This window comes from Mastigoproctus giganteus, chromosome 5 (assembly GCF_048544385.1).
Source record: "Mastigoproctus giganteus isolate SK-2022 chromosome 5, ASM4854438v1, whole genome shotgun sequence".
Lineage (NCBI taxonomy): Eukaryota > Metazoa > Arthropoda > Arachnida > Uropygi > Thelyphonidae > Mastigoproctus > Mastigoproctus giganteus.
The window spans coordinates 172,563,510-172,579,622 of record NC_143579.1 but is presented as its reverse complement, the minus strand read 5'-3'; the positions used below and the strand labels follow the sequence as shown (position 1 = coordinate 172,579,622).

General features: G+C 37.6%; 1 protein-coding gene across 2 annotated transcripts in view; it reads left to right on the top strand.

Moving 5' to 3' along the window:
• Positions 1 to 16,113, top strand: part of LOC150085848 (fatty acid-binding protein-like) — a 122,131-nt gene that overhangs the window by 20,403 nt on the left and 85,615 nt on the right. The window contains exon 1 of one of the 2 annotated variants that reach the window (XM_090374269.1): positions 3,190 to 3,335. The exons of the other annotated variant lie outside the window; for it this stretch is intronic. Within the exon in view, the coding sequence (XP_090230395.1) occupies positions 3,266 to 3,335 (70 nt within the window). The 5' untranslated portion in view covers positions 3,190 to 3,265. Of the gene's footprint in view, positions 1 to 3,189; positions 3,336 to 16,113 lie in introns of those variants that run through there. 2 annotated transcript variants of the gene reach the window in all.

Here is a 16,113-nt window from a genome sequence, read left to right as displayed (position 1 = left end):
TTAGATACCTCAACTGATGTTGCAGATGAACTCGACAGTTACTTTGCATCAATATTTGCAGAAGAAAAACCCTTCATGTCAATGAGAAATTATGGGAGTGAAGTTGAAAAAAATGTAATTAATGATGTTGAAATTTCACATGTTGATTTAATGAGAAAACTTTCGCGCCCATAGGCGAGAAGTCTTCTGTGGTTGATGGCACATACCCTATAATCTTAAAGGAGGCGGCAAGTGAGTGCATTGAACCATTAAGGCTAGTTACGAGAGCATCACTGGACTCGGGAGAGATTCCGTTGGATTGGTGTAAATTGGAACATAAAGGCGGTTCTAGGAGTGTAACGGGAAATTACCGACCGGCCAGTCTAACTTCATATAAAATCATTGAGGCAATGATCAAGGGGGGGAATTCAGGATCATTTAGATGGAAATGGAATTCTGTAGGATACGCAGCATAGTTTTGTAAAGAGAAAATAATGTTTAACAAATCTGGTTAGCCATTTTGACAGGTCACTCGTGAGCTTGATTTGTGACAGTTACAATAAGACAGAGCAACAATTCACTAATTAATTCAGAACTGGTCACAACCATCAGAATTTAACGCTTAACGTGGTCTACGTATCCAGTTATGGATATCGATGAAAACAATTGAAATATGTCACTTCCATTATATCGAAATGTTTATACTAAAAAGGTTTTAGCGCTGAAAGCCTCTGACTATGGAAAATTCACTAATCGAACAAGTTATTGCGTACTAACATTTTAGTTCGTAGTAAATCACCGAAATAGGTGAAATGGCATCGTTTGTAACATCTCATACAGTTAATGCCTTCACAACAAATTGCCCTGATATTACACTACCTTCAACAGTGGGTTCTCGAATAGGCAATACTTCACCAGTGGATTTCCGGCGGATACCACCACCCAGGAGTGGTGGTATCCGCCGGAATCCACTGGCGAAGTGTTGCCTATTAGTGCAGTCCCCCAGGGTTCGTTGCTTGTATTTATCAATGACATCGATGAAGGTATATGAGGCTTAATGTCGAAGTTTGTAGATGATACAAAGGTTGGCAGGGTTGTTAATGACAGTAAAGACAGTATGCTACTGCAACAGGATCTAGAAAAGTTAAGAAGATGAGCTGAGAAGTGGCAACTGAACTTTAACGGTGACAAATGCAAAGTACTGCATATGGGTAGCAGTAACCCAAGAGAAACGTATCGATTGTGTGGTACTACACTCAGGGAAGTGGAGAATGAAAAAGACTTGGGGATAATTGTGCAGTCAGATATGAAGTTCTCTGAGCAGTGCAGATGGGCTGCCAGAGCAGGTCATGGAGTCTTGTCAATGTTATAAAGGAATTTTGCCAGCAGGGATAAGGAGGTGATTATCCCCTTGTATAAGGCAATGGTCAGGCCACACCTTCAGTACTGCATATAGGTCTGGGCTTCATTTTAGGAAGGATATAGAGTTGCTAGAACGAGTACAGAGAAGAGCAACAAGACTGGTGAGGGGAAGAAAGGGGGTGCTCTTACGAAGAAAGGCTTAAGCTCTGTAAATTGCAGCGTTTGGAAACTAGGCACCTGCGAGGTGATCAGATTAAGGTGTATAAGGTCTTGAATGGTTTGAGCAGGCTCAACGCTGATGGGACTCTTCCGCTTGCTCAGATTAAGAGCCTGCGGGGGCACAGATTCAAATTGAGGAAAGACAGTTGTAGAATAGATGTGCATAAGTTGGCCTTTAGCCAGCGGGTAGTTGATTGCTGGAACAGACTTCCATCTGTTATTGTGGAAGTTGATAGCTTAAATAAATTTAAGGCTGTACTAGACAAACATTTGGAGTGACCGGATGGGTGAAATGGGAAGGGGTTTTTTTTGGCTGATGCTATATAAGCTTGCTTTCTTGGATCATATGCCTCAGCTAATGCTAACACTCTAATTTGCCATATAATATTATCCAAAATAAACATACTGAAATTATCCTGTCTTGAGGGCAATTGTTTCACCTTGATTTCTAACGTTCCATGATAATATGTAATTCAGAACAAATAAAGGCACCACTATAGTGAAATTATAGTAGTCTTATAATACCGTGACAAACTGACTAAAAAAATTGAATGGCAAATGCCTAAAAAAAAGAAGAAGCAAATGCTTCTTCCAAACTAAATTCAGCCACCATTTACCAATAAATTTATTGCAGATTTATACAAGGTGAGTACCGTTTTTTAGGCATTTGCCATTATAAAGGCACCATTAAACACAGAACATGGTGTTGACATGGTTTTCTCCGTTAACACCATGAATTGGAAGAAAAGATATTTCTTATGTATTATTTTTTGTTGTATGGTCTGGGTTGTGATAGTGAACCAAGTGACCCCTCGAGAAAAATTGTATCGTTCACCACCTTCAACCATTTCGGAAAAGAAGATTAATTTGAAAGACTGTTTCCGATCAATATGACCACCTTTATTCTGTAACCTTATGCAACCCTTAAAATTTCAGAAGACATCTGGAACTGTGTCCTGACCGGAGAGGTCGTCACATCTAACACGTTATTGTTGATCAGTAATATACAATGAACATTTTCCCTGATGATAGCCTAACGTGTATTATAATCAAAATATGTTTGTATCCGTGATTATATAAATTTCAGTTTACCAATGAACAATTTCAGTATTGTTTATTTTGGGTCACATTGTATTTTTGCAGTTTTTTGAAACAACTACTGTTAGCTGAAAATCTTCCAAATTCAGTACTTCTATTTATACCACATTCTCGAACTGGAAGTATCGGATGAAAGTTTCATTGTACTTAATGGTTAATATACAGTCAATGCATGCTTGAAGAAATAAGTTTCTCCGCTTAAACTAATCCCCAGCCAATAAAAAAATCAAACATCCATTTATTGGTACACACATCTTTCACTTTTTTTTTTTTTTTTTTTGTATTTCTTTTCATTTAGTGCCTGCAGTTATAAACCTACGTATCGCAATACAAGAATAAATAATGAAATAAATAACCAAATTGAAAGGAAATGGCTTCCAAAGGCTGCTTAGTAGGCGTTATTTGAATCTCCGACTCTCTGTCACTGATAGGCTGCCACTCGGTACTTCATTGCCAGTCCTGGTGTGCTCTGACCTATTAAACCATCTAGGAAAATTTATGACGATTAATGGTCATTACAGTTTGTTAAAGAATACGTTGCAGGTCGTCAGCTTAACATAACATAAGTATCTTTACATCGCTGTTACGTGCTGTCTACATAAGAGTCATGGCTGAAATCTGCGGTAAATACAAGCTCATCTCTAGTGAAAATTTTGACGAATTCCTGAAAGGTGTTGGTAGGTGAACATTAGTTGGCTCCTTTTTTTTTTTTTAAATTTCTTTCGCTACTCCAAAGCTAAAATTTCAGTATATTTTAAGTAATTTATCTCTCAGAGTGAAGCTAGGTTTTATAATCGTTATTATAATTGTGTCATTTTTAAAGAAAAGAAAGTTTTTGTTATATGGTATCATATGGCATTGTCCTATATTTGAACTCTAAATATATTGTATTGGAATACTGAAAAATACTATGCTTAATAGTTCCATAGTATAATTCCATAGTAATAGTAATAGTTCCATAGTATAATTCCATAGTAATAGTAATAGTTCCATAGTATAATTCCATAGTAATAGTAATAGTTCCATAGTATAATTCCATAGTAATAGTAATAGTTCCATAGTAAATTTATAAATGATTTTACATGGTTAAGAATGACCCTCATTTTGCATTTTTGCGGTAAATTTCAACAGTTTAATGTTTATGCTAGTAAAAAACCCACCATTTCTGGTTTTTTTTAAATAGGGATTTGACTGACATGGTTTGTGATTTCATTTTTTCACGCCTACATAAGTTCAAATATAAAATAATGAATTTTTTGCTTGTATCAGGTATTATTTGAAGAAAATAAATAACGAGGATAGTTTAATGCTGTTTTGCAGCTATTAGATTTATTTCCATATCTAACAGTTAAATCTAATAATGGAAAGGGGGAGAAACAGTTATCGTTTTCATTTTTCTGTCAGAATGAAAAAAAAAAAAAAAACTGATGATGTTATTACTTGCGGATATGCCTCAATTTCTCAATAAATCAAATAATAATAATAAAATAAAAAGTATGTGCTGCGCACACTGCCATATATCCTCCACCATAGACCTTCCCATCATTCCTCTCCCCCCCCTCCCTCATGAACGCGTGTTCTCTCGCTTTTGCTTTTGTTGGGATGGCATGACTACTTTAATGGAGCAATTTTAATAAGGAAGTACGATGGTGTTTTTTTTTAACTTAAGTTTTATGATTAAATTCTCTAGCAAATGAAAAAAAAGAATGTCACGAGGATCAACAACCAATGGGTGCTTTCTAAATCAAAGCGGCAAGCAGTGTGACTCATATTACGCAGATGGAATTTAGAAGTACATGTGTGTATAAATATAAAACAGCTAATGAAATGTAATACGGAATTATGTAAAAAGCTGTGTTGTTTCTCTGCTAAAGTAGTGTGGCACGAGGAAGTGTCAAAACCCTTTTTTGACAGGTCTTTGAAATTACTTTTCTTCTATTTTTTGACAGGTCTTTGAAATTACTTTTCTTCTAAATATTAACATTTAAAGCTATTTTATCGTCTGAATTCGATTAATTTCTGCACATTTACTGTTATAATGTTTGCTATTTTTCATGTTAAAACATGATTGTATCATAATCTATAATAATAAATAATAATTGTATCTTTAACTATAATAAATAGTGAACATTTATAAATATTCACTATTTATTATAGTTAAAGTTTGAACATTTATAGTATTGTTAAAAAACCGATTAAAGTAGCCAAGTGGTTTTATCTTGAAAGTTTATTCACGTTCGAATCCACATAATTCTTATAAACTGCTGTAATTTTAAACTACTTGAATTCTATTTAGTCTTTCCAGAACGGCAATGAGAATAGTCAAGGACACAAAAGGGTGTTCTTACCTTCATGGTAAGTTTTGCAAATTGTTGGAAACTAGGCACCTGCAAAGAGACTTGACTGAAGTGGTCAAGGTTTAGAATGGGTTAAGTAAACATGTTGATGGTATTATCCTTACTCGTTCTCGGACAGCACAAATGAGAGGATATAAACTGAAAAAGTATGGTTGCAGGATGATGCAACCCTCATAAGAAGACCCATAAAAATATATTAGTGCAACAAAAGAGCAAAATTACTGAATTAGATATACAGTATAGAAGGAACTTGTAATCATGATATTTACTCTTTAACATTTATCAACGCACATTAGAAAAAAAAAAAAAAAAAGTAAGTGTATTCAAAGAATATAGCCGCCTTTTTTGTTTGCAAAGCGTGATTAATAAAAAAAAAGGTTGTGCGATTTTAATGTAATGCCTGAATTTTAATTTAATTCTGTCTTCTTGGTTTGAATTTATACTTGTGGTTCAAGTGTAATACAGTAGTATCCCGGGTCCGGATTGCATGGTTGTTTTTGAGGGCCCCTTTCTTTTGTGGGTAATTTTAATAAACTTAAAAAATAATTATTATAATCAACTAAGAAACATTTTGGGGGTCTCTCCTATGTCAGAGTTCGTCGCATCGAGCTCACTCCCCCATTTGCATAGCTCTGTTCATGTGTCACTTTATTGGAAATTTCATCATTATTCAATTTACCGCTCACTCTGAGAGCCTTATAAACCTCAATCAGACCACTAAGATTACTTTTGAAGGCGGTTCATCGAAAGAGCCGGTAAGCTTCATTTCCCAAATGCGGTAAAATCTCTTTACAATGAAAATTTCACTACAACGAAAATATTTCCATGTTCCTGCTGATGATTTCTCTTATATGGTTTGAGTGATATAGTTCTGATGAAAATCTTAGTACAACGAATTATTTCGTTGTACTAAGATTAAACCATCTAGGAAAATTTATGACGATTAATTGTCATTACAGTTTGTTAAAGAATACGTTGCAGGTCGTCAGCTTAACATAACATAAGTATCTTTACATCGCTGTTACGTGCTGTCTACATGGCCCGGATTGCATGGGTAACCCTAATATAATATTAGGATTGCATGGGTTACCCATAATTAGGGTTACCCCAATTATGGGTAACCCTAATATAATAATTTGATTTTTTTTTTTTTTTTTTAAGTTCCAGCCAATGTTGGATAACTGCAAAAAGCACGCTTCACTATAGGGATCTCTTTCCCAGTGTTTTTTTATTTCTACAACCTAAGGTGGTTGAGTCTTCTTCCTCCAATCTCTACCCCTCTTTTCCTGGTGATAGCTTACCCTACCACCCACTTTCAACTACTACCCTCTGGGCCAGGATGGGCATCCTGTACCAGGGGTCCCCTTACTGTCTCCCTTTCAAATCAGTTGGGTTTCTCAACTACTTCCCCCCTCTGTTCTATACTCCTTTTATCCCACTCTCTTCTATCTGCCCATTATCTCCTTTCAAACCCACTTCTATCTCCCCTTATTTCCTTTCCAGTCATTTTTTTCGGGGTCTCTCCTTGGACGCCTTGGCTACCCCAGGGTTCGTTCCGCCAGAGCTATTTTCTCCTAAGTGTCCTGGCCCACCTCCCCGGGGTGGTGACCGAAACACAACCCACACTAATACATACTAACACGCACTTATACAGCGTATTGTATTCTACACAGAGTAAAAACGCGGAGTTGAGGAAACTCCCGGTGCTGCCAGACAAAAGCACTATTACCATTTTCAATCCTCGTAATTTTTCATCACATTTCGTATGTATATAATTCTCTTTTCCGGTTAATGCTTTATAACATACAGGTACAGGAAATCACGAAAAGGTGTCGATTTGACATCGGAGGTTAATGCAGTGCATGCCGCTTATTGTGGACACAGATAATTTTATCAGTTGTGTAAATGGTATCACTTTTATGAAATTCTGATACATAGAAAAAATGACATTTATGAACGTTTCGATCTTTATTATCGTTTTTTTTTTTGCTTTTTTTTTTTTTTTTTGCTTTTTTTTTTTTTTTTTTTTTTTTTTGCTTTTTTTTTTTTTTTTTTTTTTTTTTGCCTTATTGCGGTTTACGTATTTGCAGTGGAAGTAATTACGTGACATCCCAATTTCTTCTTGAATTTAGACTCGTTGCATGTTATTGCTTCGTCTAGTTGGTACTCCTACCAATCTGTTTTACCGTACAGCGTTAACCATTTTATAATTCTTGATTTTAATATATTTTTTTTGTTTTAACGGTTTGTATCGATTTCCAGAAACATTGTGACAGTTTCATTTTTTTGATGACTTTCTCGAAGAAACGTTGAACACAAATTAAAGTATTTTACATTGCTTGATTTTAATGTTTTTTTTTCTGCCCACTTCCACCATTTTATGTACATGTTTCTGTTCTGCATCAATAAACAGCGCTGAAAAGTAGCTTGTTTCATCACTTATTGTTATCAATTAAGCCGTGCCTTGCAATGATCACAATAAGTGCTATCCACTTATTGTGCTGTACACTTTTTCTTGCAAGTAAAACATAACATTTAACTGTACCTCCGTATTAAATATTACAAAAACAGACCCCAGTGTAAAATTAAATAAACTGATACTTTAATAAATTTCTGGAAAAATATTTTAATATTTTTGGGATGACTTCTAAATATTTAAGGCCCGAGGCGTTCACCCATAGACGTGCGCCTCGGGCACGTCTATGGGTAAACGAAACGCGACACTGCATGCTTTTCGTCTTTGGACCGTTTCAAGGCGCTCGATGTTATTTTTTAGGCGTGGCTTCCATACTTGGATCACATTGTTCTAAGTACGGCCCACAATTGCCTTATAGAGTGGAATTATACCCCCCCCCCCAGGGGCTCACATCTGGTGAGTATGGGCTTGCCACACCCAGGGTCCTGAGCTGGATATCATCATTCTTCTGTTTCTTGATGAATCCCCTCTACTTCTGACTCTCTCTCTCTGTTCTCTCTCTCTCACTCAGGGTAATTCAGAAATTTTTTTTTGGCTGGTGCAGCATAAGCCTCAGGCTTCCTTGCACCATATGGCTAATGATGATAATAATAATAATAATAATAATAATAATAATAATAATAATAATAATAATCTCTACGAGAAACTCTTCGATAAATCATCGACAGGCCACTATAGAAATTGCCGCTTATCTCCACTGCACAGAGAATTTCATGTCTGTATGTCTCTATTGTAACACCCAAATCCCTTTCTCTTTCTGCCATTTTTAATTCAACTCAAGGATCGAAATGGAAATTGTTACGAAACGGAATGCTCGTTAATAAAATACCTTATTTTTAATAATCAGGTATTGTCAGCAAATTTTGATATCTTGTTTATTTCCGTAATCCTGATTTTTTAAATTTATTTTTATTTTTTTTGTCAGCAGAATTGTTTGCGGAACGTCCTGGATGTAGACAAGAGCCTGGAGTGTACACACCTTAGGGGTGACTCGATAAAGAAGTTAAGCCCCTTAAAGATATGCATAATGAATGAAAGTCAATGTGTTTTCACGTTAGCAGGTGAAAACAAGAAGGGGATACAAATAAAATTTTGAGAAATAATAGAAGATTAGATCTCATGAAGTTCATCTTTGGATAGCATGTAGTTGATCACAGAAATACTTCCCTTTCTGACGTGATTTAAGACAATCGGATTGTTACTATTTAGAAGTGGACAAATGGTTGAGACTGACACCTTGAGGAAATTGAAAGTTCAGCCTAATTATGTGTTTTTTTTCCTTTCCTACGCAAGGAAGGAAACACGTAGGTTGTTTAATTTCTTTTTCTAACATAAAAATGTTTCTAACATAGTTGTCGTTTTATTTTTATGTAATTTTTGTCTAGTTACTTATTTTTTTTTGCCAGACAAAAAGCCTATGGCTTTCTTGCACTATATGGCTAATGATGATAACCAAAACTTTATTGACTCTGTTTTTGTTGTTATTGTTGCAAAATAAGTTCGCTTTGTTGCATAATTTGGCAGGACTAACACAAAAAAAATAGAAAGTTTAATTATTAAACGTTTTTTGATTACGCAGAACTTCAATTTTAACAAATTGAAGTTCTGCTAAGGAGTGTTCTCGGTTAAAATAGTCTGTTAAATTTTATCAAAGAAAATTTTTAACAAGGGACTTGGATAATCCACAGAAATTTTAAAAAGGGCTCGTGTGAGACTCGCCCTACCAGCAGCATCTCCCTCCTCCCCCGTATATCAAAACACAACTGTACGAAACTCATTTACCCCTTACTGAGGTATCTAGAGGCTAACTTGAGCATAAACAATTATTTAGTTACGTATTGTCATAACTAAAAATGAATCTATTCAATTCTGTCTTCTAAAGTACTCTTGTTTCGTTTTCAGTTTGAATTTTATTTGTTTTAAATTTCGTGTGGTTTTATATTTTGTGTTGAGCAGAGAACTTATGAATAGCTGCCCCTTCTGATGGAACTCTTTTGAATAGCTATAGGACGAGGTATTTCGGCTGTTTCAGACGCTTAAATTCCTCTTCCTGGCTCTGCTATATATTCTGACTCAGAAGATTTTTAAAGTTATACAGGATAACATATTTTCTGTTGTTTTGATTTTGTACATGTTAAGTGTTTTAGAAAAACGGAACTGGTTAGGCTGCAGACGACAGAACATCACCGATTTCTTCTTTTCTCAACAGAACAGGGGCAAATTCGGTGGGAGAGATCTCTCTCAACATTATTCCACACGTATGTTGTGCCATTTAAAAAAAAATAATACTTTTCATGTGCTGTTGCCATTCTCCCATAGCTAGACCTTTCTTGTTTTTCTACGCTGCAATTCTCCTGTTCCAAAACATGAAGGCTAGATCCTTGAATCACAAGTGACAAAAATTTTCTTTCATAAATTAAACTTTTAATGTAAGAGTGTACAGTTATTGTACACGCAACCTGTAAAGTTAAGGATAACAGGGAGTTGATGTTTTTTCTTTGCCTAATTGTTGTATTTTTGGTTAGGTTATGTTAGTCTTTAACTTTCATTCTAGTTGAAGTTCCTTATATACTCAATTATCTTTCTATAATGGTCATGCGATGCCTTAAAACCGTTTTAAATGTATTTGAGCCGTGTAAGCTTTAATACAAGTTTGAAAAATAAGTCAATTTTTTTAAAAGAAATGTTTGTATCGGAGTTGATTATCTGAGCTTTTGTATATTAAATAGGTAGAGGTAAAAGCAAGAAATGATGAGAACATCACAGCAAAAGATCCTTATTTAAAGTAGGAACTAGCATATGTCAATATGGAGTATGACTCCATCTGGCAGTAATAAAAACCATTGTCTTGGCTTCGGGTAAAAAAAGATATTATATTTAATATAATATCTTTTAGTATAATATCCCTGGATTAACTGGTTAAACTACTATTAAACCATGTTTAAACCCACTATGGATTCACCACTGGTTTAGGCATGGCTCTTAAGTTCCTTCCGATCAAATCCAGTCGTGTCAACGGAAGACAAATCAGTGGACCTTGCAGATCAGAGAAACATGTCGACCTTGCCGAGAAGCTCTCCGATAACATGAGCGGCGGTATGAGGGCGAGCATTTTGCTGTTGGAATAAAGGATTATGTAACTGTTGAAAAAAGTACAATTCATTATCTTGAACAGAAATCCTCCCATGTGTTCGATTTGTATTCCTTTGTTGATTAGAAACAAGGCAACTTTTTACACCAGCCCGTTGCTTCGCACGGATTCTATCATCACTTCCCAAACAAACTCACTGAATTCAGTCTGTCGACTTTTTTCGTTTCAGATAGTTCTGTCTGTGCTCCTCTGACGTTCATGTATATGATAGGATGTGGGGGGGGGGGGATTGTCGGCACAATATGAATGCATTCCAACCTCCACCAGTTGTCTCGTAATGGTGCTTCTTGATAATGAATTCTCAGGATTAACACCATTTCTAATCCTTCTCGGAGACGCATCTGTCAGCCGCAGCCTTATGGAAAATTAACCTGTCTTGTATGTAGGAGTAAATAATATTGCTTTATAGTAGGCTATAGTAGAACGAAAGTGTTTTTTTTATACACATAGATCAAACAAGTTTACAGCTAATCGTTTAACAAGAATGTTATCATTAGTCATATCTAGTGGTCACGCCGGTGCCAATCCATTCAACTAAAACGCATATTACGGTATTCGTACTCTTACTGTTATCAGTGGTACATTTAGCTCAGTTGAGCCTTAAGGCGCTGTCAGATTTTGGAGACCCCTTTTTGAAAATACAGTACTCTAGAATCATTTAATTCTTCTACCTCCATACCAAATCGCTCGGAAATATTTCAGCGGTTGCTGCCAATTACTTCTCATCGCTCATAATTGTTTAATAGTTTGGATGTATTTTTGCTCAAAAATACATCCAAAATCTAACAGTGGAACGAACTGCCCTTTAGCGGTACACCCTTAAATTATTATTATAATAGTAAACCTTCGCTAATCCGGAGTAATTGGGGAAAGAGGTCATCCGGATTAATTACGCGAGAATTTGGATTAGTGAAGCAAAAGATAGCCCTAAAAGACAAAAAAAAAAAAAAAAAAAAACTTAGAACACAAATAAATTGAAAATTTAATGATAGTGCTGATGAAAATAAATAAAATCACTGTAGAGCCTTTATTTAAAAACAATCAAAAGACAATAGTTTTTATGTTGTTAATTGTCTTTTGATATATTTAGCAGGTGGCGCTGGCGTCGCACACCAACGCAACTTGATCATTGCTGTGACTACCACTTAAATACAACTTCCAACAACACTTCTTTTGGCCTTTTTTAATTTATCAATTTAATGCACTGCTTTTATCACTCCCCGCGTTGAATTTTAAAGGAAATGTCTTTATAGATTTTTTTTTTTATTATTATTTTTTTTAATATCTGACACAGCCTGTTGGCCAGATTAACTGTAACCGGATTAGCTAGGATTTACTGTGTTTTTTTTTTTTTTTTTTTAATGACTGGAAAAGAAGCGGTTCTTCCACGTCTTAAAGACGTAAATGTGGCAGAAAAACAATACTTCAAGAGTTACCAAATTCTTCAGCAATTTTTTTTTTTTCCAGGAATACCATTTTCAAGTTAATGATAGCTAAAGTAGTGTTTTCAAATGAACGCAAATGAAGCAATAGCATCCATCCGACTCAGAGTCAACAACGATATTGAACAACACGCAAGACAATATAATGTATGTTCCATCTCTCTCCACAGTCAATCAGCACGGAATGAGAGTTACTCATCTGCCGTCCTAAATCTCGTGTGTTTTTCAGTGTATACTCAACTGTGAACAGAATTTTCATATTTCGATCCGGATTATCCGACATCCGAATTAATTGTAACTGGATTAGCGAGGGTTTACTATATTAATATAGGTAGACATGCAGATAAATTTGAGAAAAGGTCAAAGTTCTTATACAGAGGCATTGATATTTTTTTCCAATTGGGGCGCTAGTGCGACAGAAACTCCTGCGATAAAGATTTCCACGCAGTTATTTGTGTGGGCGACCGTACTTCCTACTTTTTACAGTAGACTGTCGAAATAACGGCAAAAAAAAAAAAAAAAAAAAGAAAAGAGAAGAAAACAGCAAGTCACGTGATTATTGTATTAGTTTAAGTTCGCCATTTTGAAAGTGAATTCTGTACTGATATCTCTCTATACATTAAAAAAGTTTCCTTCTTAGTGATATTTATTCAAGCCAATGGGAGAAGAGGGCGAGGCAATTACGTCACTACAAATGCAATTAATTATTGACAACTGCCTCCATAAAGGAATCACCAAGAAAGAGAAGAATGATGAGCTGGGTGATTTTTTCCTGGCGCCACCGGGGGTCTCCCCCCCACTCCGCTTTTTTACTCTGTGTAGAATATAACACTCTCTGTAAGGCCAGGGTTTGTGTTTTGTGAAGTATTAGTGTGGGTTTTGTTGTTCCTCTGGCTACTTAGCCTGAGGGCTTGTGGATAGCCACTAACACCCCAGGGAGGCGGGCCAAGACATATTAGGAGAGAAGAAAGCTCTGGCGGGGCGAACCCTAGGGTAGCCTAGGCATCCAAGGAGAGTCCAAAAAAATATATTGGAAAGGAGATAATGGGGAGATAGGAAGAGGGTGGGATAAAAGTGGTAGAGAACAGAGGGAGGCAGTAGTTGAGGCACCCACCTGATTTGAAAGGGGAGACAGTAAGGAGACCCTGGTACAAGATGCCCATCCTGGTCCAGAGGGTGGGAGTTGAAAGTGGGTGGTGAGTGAGCCACCAGGCAAAAGTGGGGTAGGGCCACCCAGGGTGGGGGGAAGGAGACTCAACCACCTCAGGTGGTAGGAATAAAAGAACATAGGGAAAGCGATCCCTATGGTGGAGCGTGCTTTTTGCAGCTCTGTCCCACACTGGCCTGGGGGTTACCCAAATGGCCAGTGTCAGCATCCCACACCATGCCAGCTAGGAAAAGCTACAGCATGGTATCAGCTTGGATAACCATGAGGGCCTGCATAGCCATCAGTCTGTCCGTTAAAGAGGCTAAGATAGAATGCAATTATTAATAACTCTCATTCACTCAACGTTTACACAATTTTACTTTTTATAGTTTTTTCTTACACTTTCTATTTTCTTTTATATATTTGATTAGATATCGATCAAAGTTTATTCAGTGTCAAATGGCACCAGTGGTTCCCCCCATCTCCGCGTTGCTTTCATTGTAGGTGTACCAGTTCACTGGGAAGGCCAGAGATTTAAAAGTGTATGGATATTGCATGAGTAGTGTATCGCTGTTCTTCTGGCCATTTAGCCGCTAGACTCCAGCTGGAGCCCAACATTGGCCACACTTCGCCCCATGGAGGCAGACTAGGTACACCAGTATTGAGAAATTATTTATTCTGGCTGGCCCTGCCACCTAGTTTCCTGAGATTTCAGTGGCTAGAGCCTCTTTTTTTTTTTTTTTTTTCTCCTAGATATCGATCGGTGCGTTTCGACAGGTAGCTTTTACGTAGAAAAGATTTGACTTACTCCGTCATAACTCTACATATTATGTAGAAAAGCGTGCGCGGGGGTTGGCGAGCAGAGCGAGCAGGGGGCAGAGCCCCCTAGTTATTATTATTGTTGTTGCTCTTATATTATTTCTCCCTGAGTGGGGGATTCCACTCCGTGACGGGTACTGCTACCAAGTACACAGGGTGGTTGTAATGTCTGGTGTTACTGTCGGTCGAGGAAATCTCTGACTGTCCCACAGGTGTTCAGGATTGCGACTTTCTGGAGTTCCTTGTAGGTGTTCTCTGGGAAGACCTGTTGCTGCTAGGCTGCTGTGTAGTCTTTGGTACCATACCGGTGGTTGACATGATGATTAGGATGGTTGATACTTCTTGCATATGCCACATCTCTTTGATCTCATGTCTCAGGTTCGTGTACTCCCTAATTTTTTCCTCATGGGTTTTCTGGACATTGCTAGTGTTCGGCACCGCTATGTCAATCAGGTAGGTAGCCTTTTCCATCTTGTCCACAAGGGTTATGTCCGATCTGTTGTGCGGGATGGTCTTATCCGTTATTATGGCGCGGTCCCAGTACAGCTTGTGAGTTTGGGTCTCTAGTACTGCCTGGGGTTCGTACTTGTAGTATGGTGCACTTTCTTTGGTCAACTGGTATTTCCTCGTTAGCTTCTGATGTATTATCCTGGCTACCTGGTCGTGTCTATGCGTGTACTCGTCTGGGGGATCACCTTGCACCCCACGGTGATGTGTTGGATCGTTTCTGAGGCCAGGCGGCATCATCGACATGTGTCATCTGACATTCCGGACTCCTCCTTTGCGATGTATTTTCTATAGTTTCTGGTGTTGATTACCTGGTCTTGGATGGCCAGCATGAATCCTTCAGTCTCGGGGAAGAGCGTCCCGCTTGTGAGCCATGCATTGGAAGCAATGTTATCGATGGAGGTCATTGTAGTGTCTGCCATGGAGTGTCTTCTTTGCTCATCTTTCTATCTTCGTTTCTTGTACCGTTTGGGCGGGAGGGGTTTCCTCGCTTAGGCTGAGTGGGGTATACCACTTATCTCTGTTCCTTATGGCCTGGTGGAGTGGTTCTCGAAGTAATCTTTCAGCTTAACTAATCGCTGTTTTCTGTTGTTCTGTCAGGTCTATCAGGCCCCTTCCTCCCTCTTTTCGAGGTATTATTATTATTCTCTCCACTGCTGACTTCGAGTGGTGTTAGTGACTCTTGGTCATCATTGTCCTTGTCTTTCGCATGATATCTTTTAGCTCGGTGTTAGTCCAATCTATGACCCCGAATGTGTATGTTATTGCATAGTTGTTTATGGCTTTAACTGTGTTCCCTCCCTTCAATTTTGCTTTCAGCAGGCTTCTGAGTCTCTGCTGATATTTTTCGGTCAGGCACTTCTTGATTTCCTTGTATTCCAACTGCTCAGCCTGCATCATCCGTAGGTATTTGTAGGTCTCTCCTTCTGTCATAGCTTCGATCTCTTTACCAGTCAGCAGCTGGTAGTTTCGGCAAACTAATTTTCCCTGGTGCAGTGTGTGGGTCTTGCATTTTTCTAGACCAAATTCCATCCTGGTGTCCTTGCTGAATTCTTCGGTGATCCGGAGTAGTTGCTGGAGTTGCTTCTCGGTTGCCGCGTAGAGCTTGATGTCGTCCATGTACATCAGGTGGGTGAGGGTGTACAGGTTCTTTCTTCCTTATTATTATTATCCGTATGATGCAAGGAAGCCTAACGCTTTTGCTGCACCAGCCAAAAAAAATTCTGAGTTACCCTGAGAGAGAAAGAGACAAAACACGAGTCAGAAGTAGAATGGAATCATCAAGAAAAAAAAAGAATGATCATATCCAGCTCAGGACCCTGGGTGCGCCTAGCCCATACTCATCAAATGTGAGCCTCTGGGGTTATCACGGATTATACGCTGTTTTACATTTATTTTAAATTAACCCCCCCCCCCCCCCAGTATGGCTCCTAATGTTAATAAACCTCATATAGAGAAAAAAGAAGACCAACATTAAAGCTTAGTGAAAACTTGATATAATGATAGAAAACAGAACAGGAGTAAGTAGGAGTATATTAATGGCAGAATATAACATT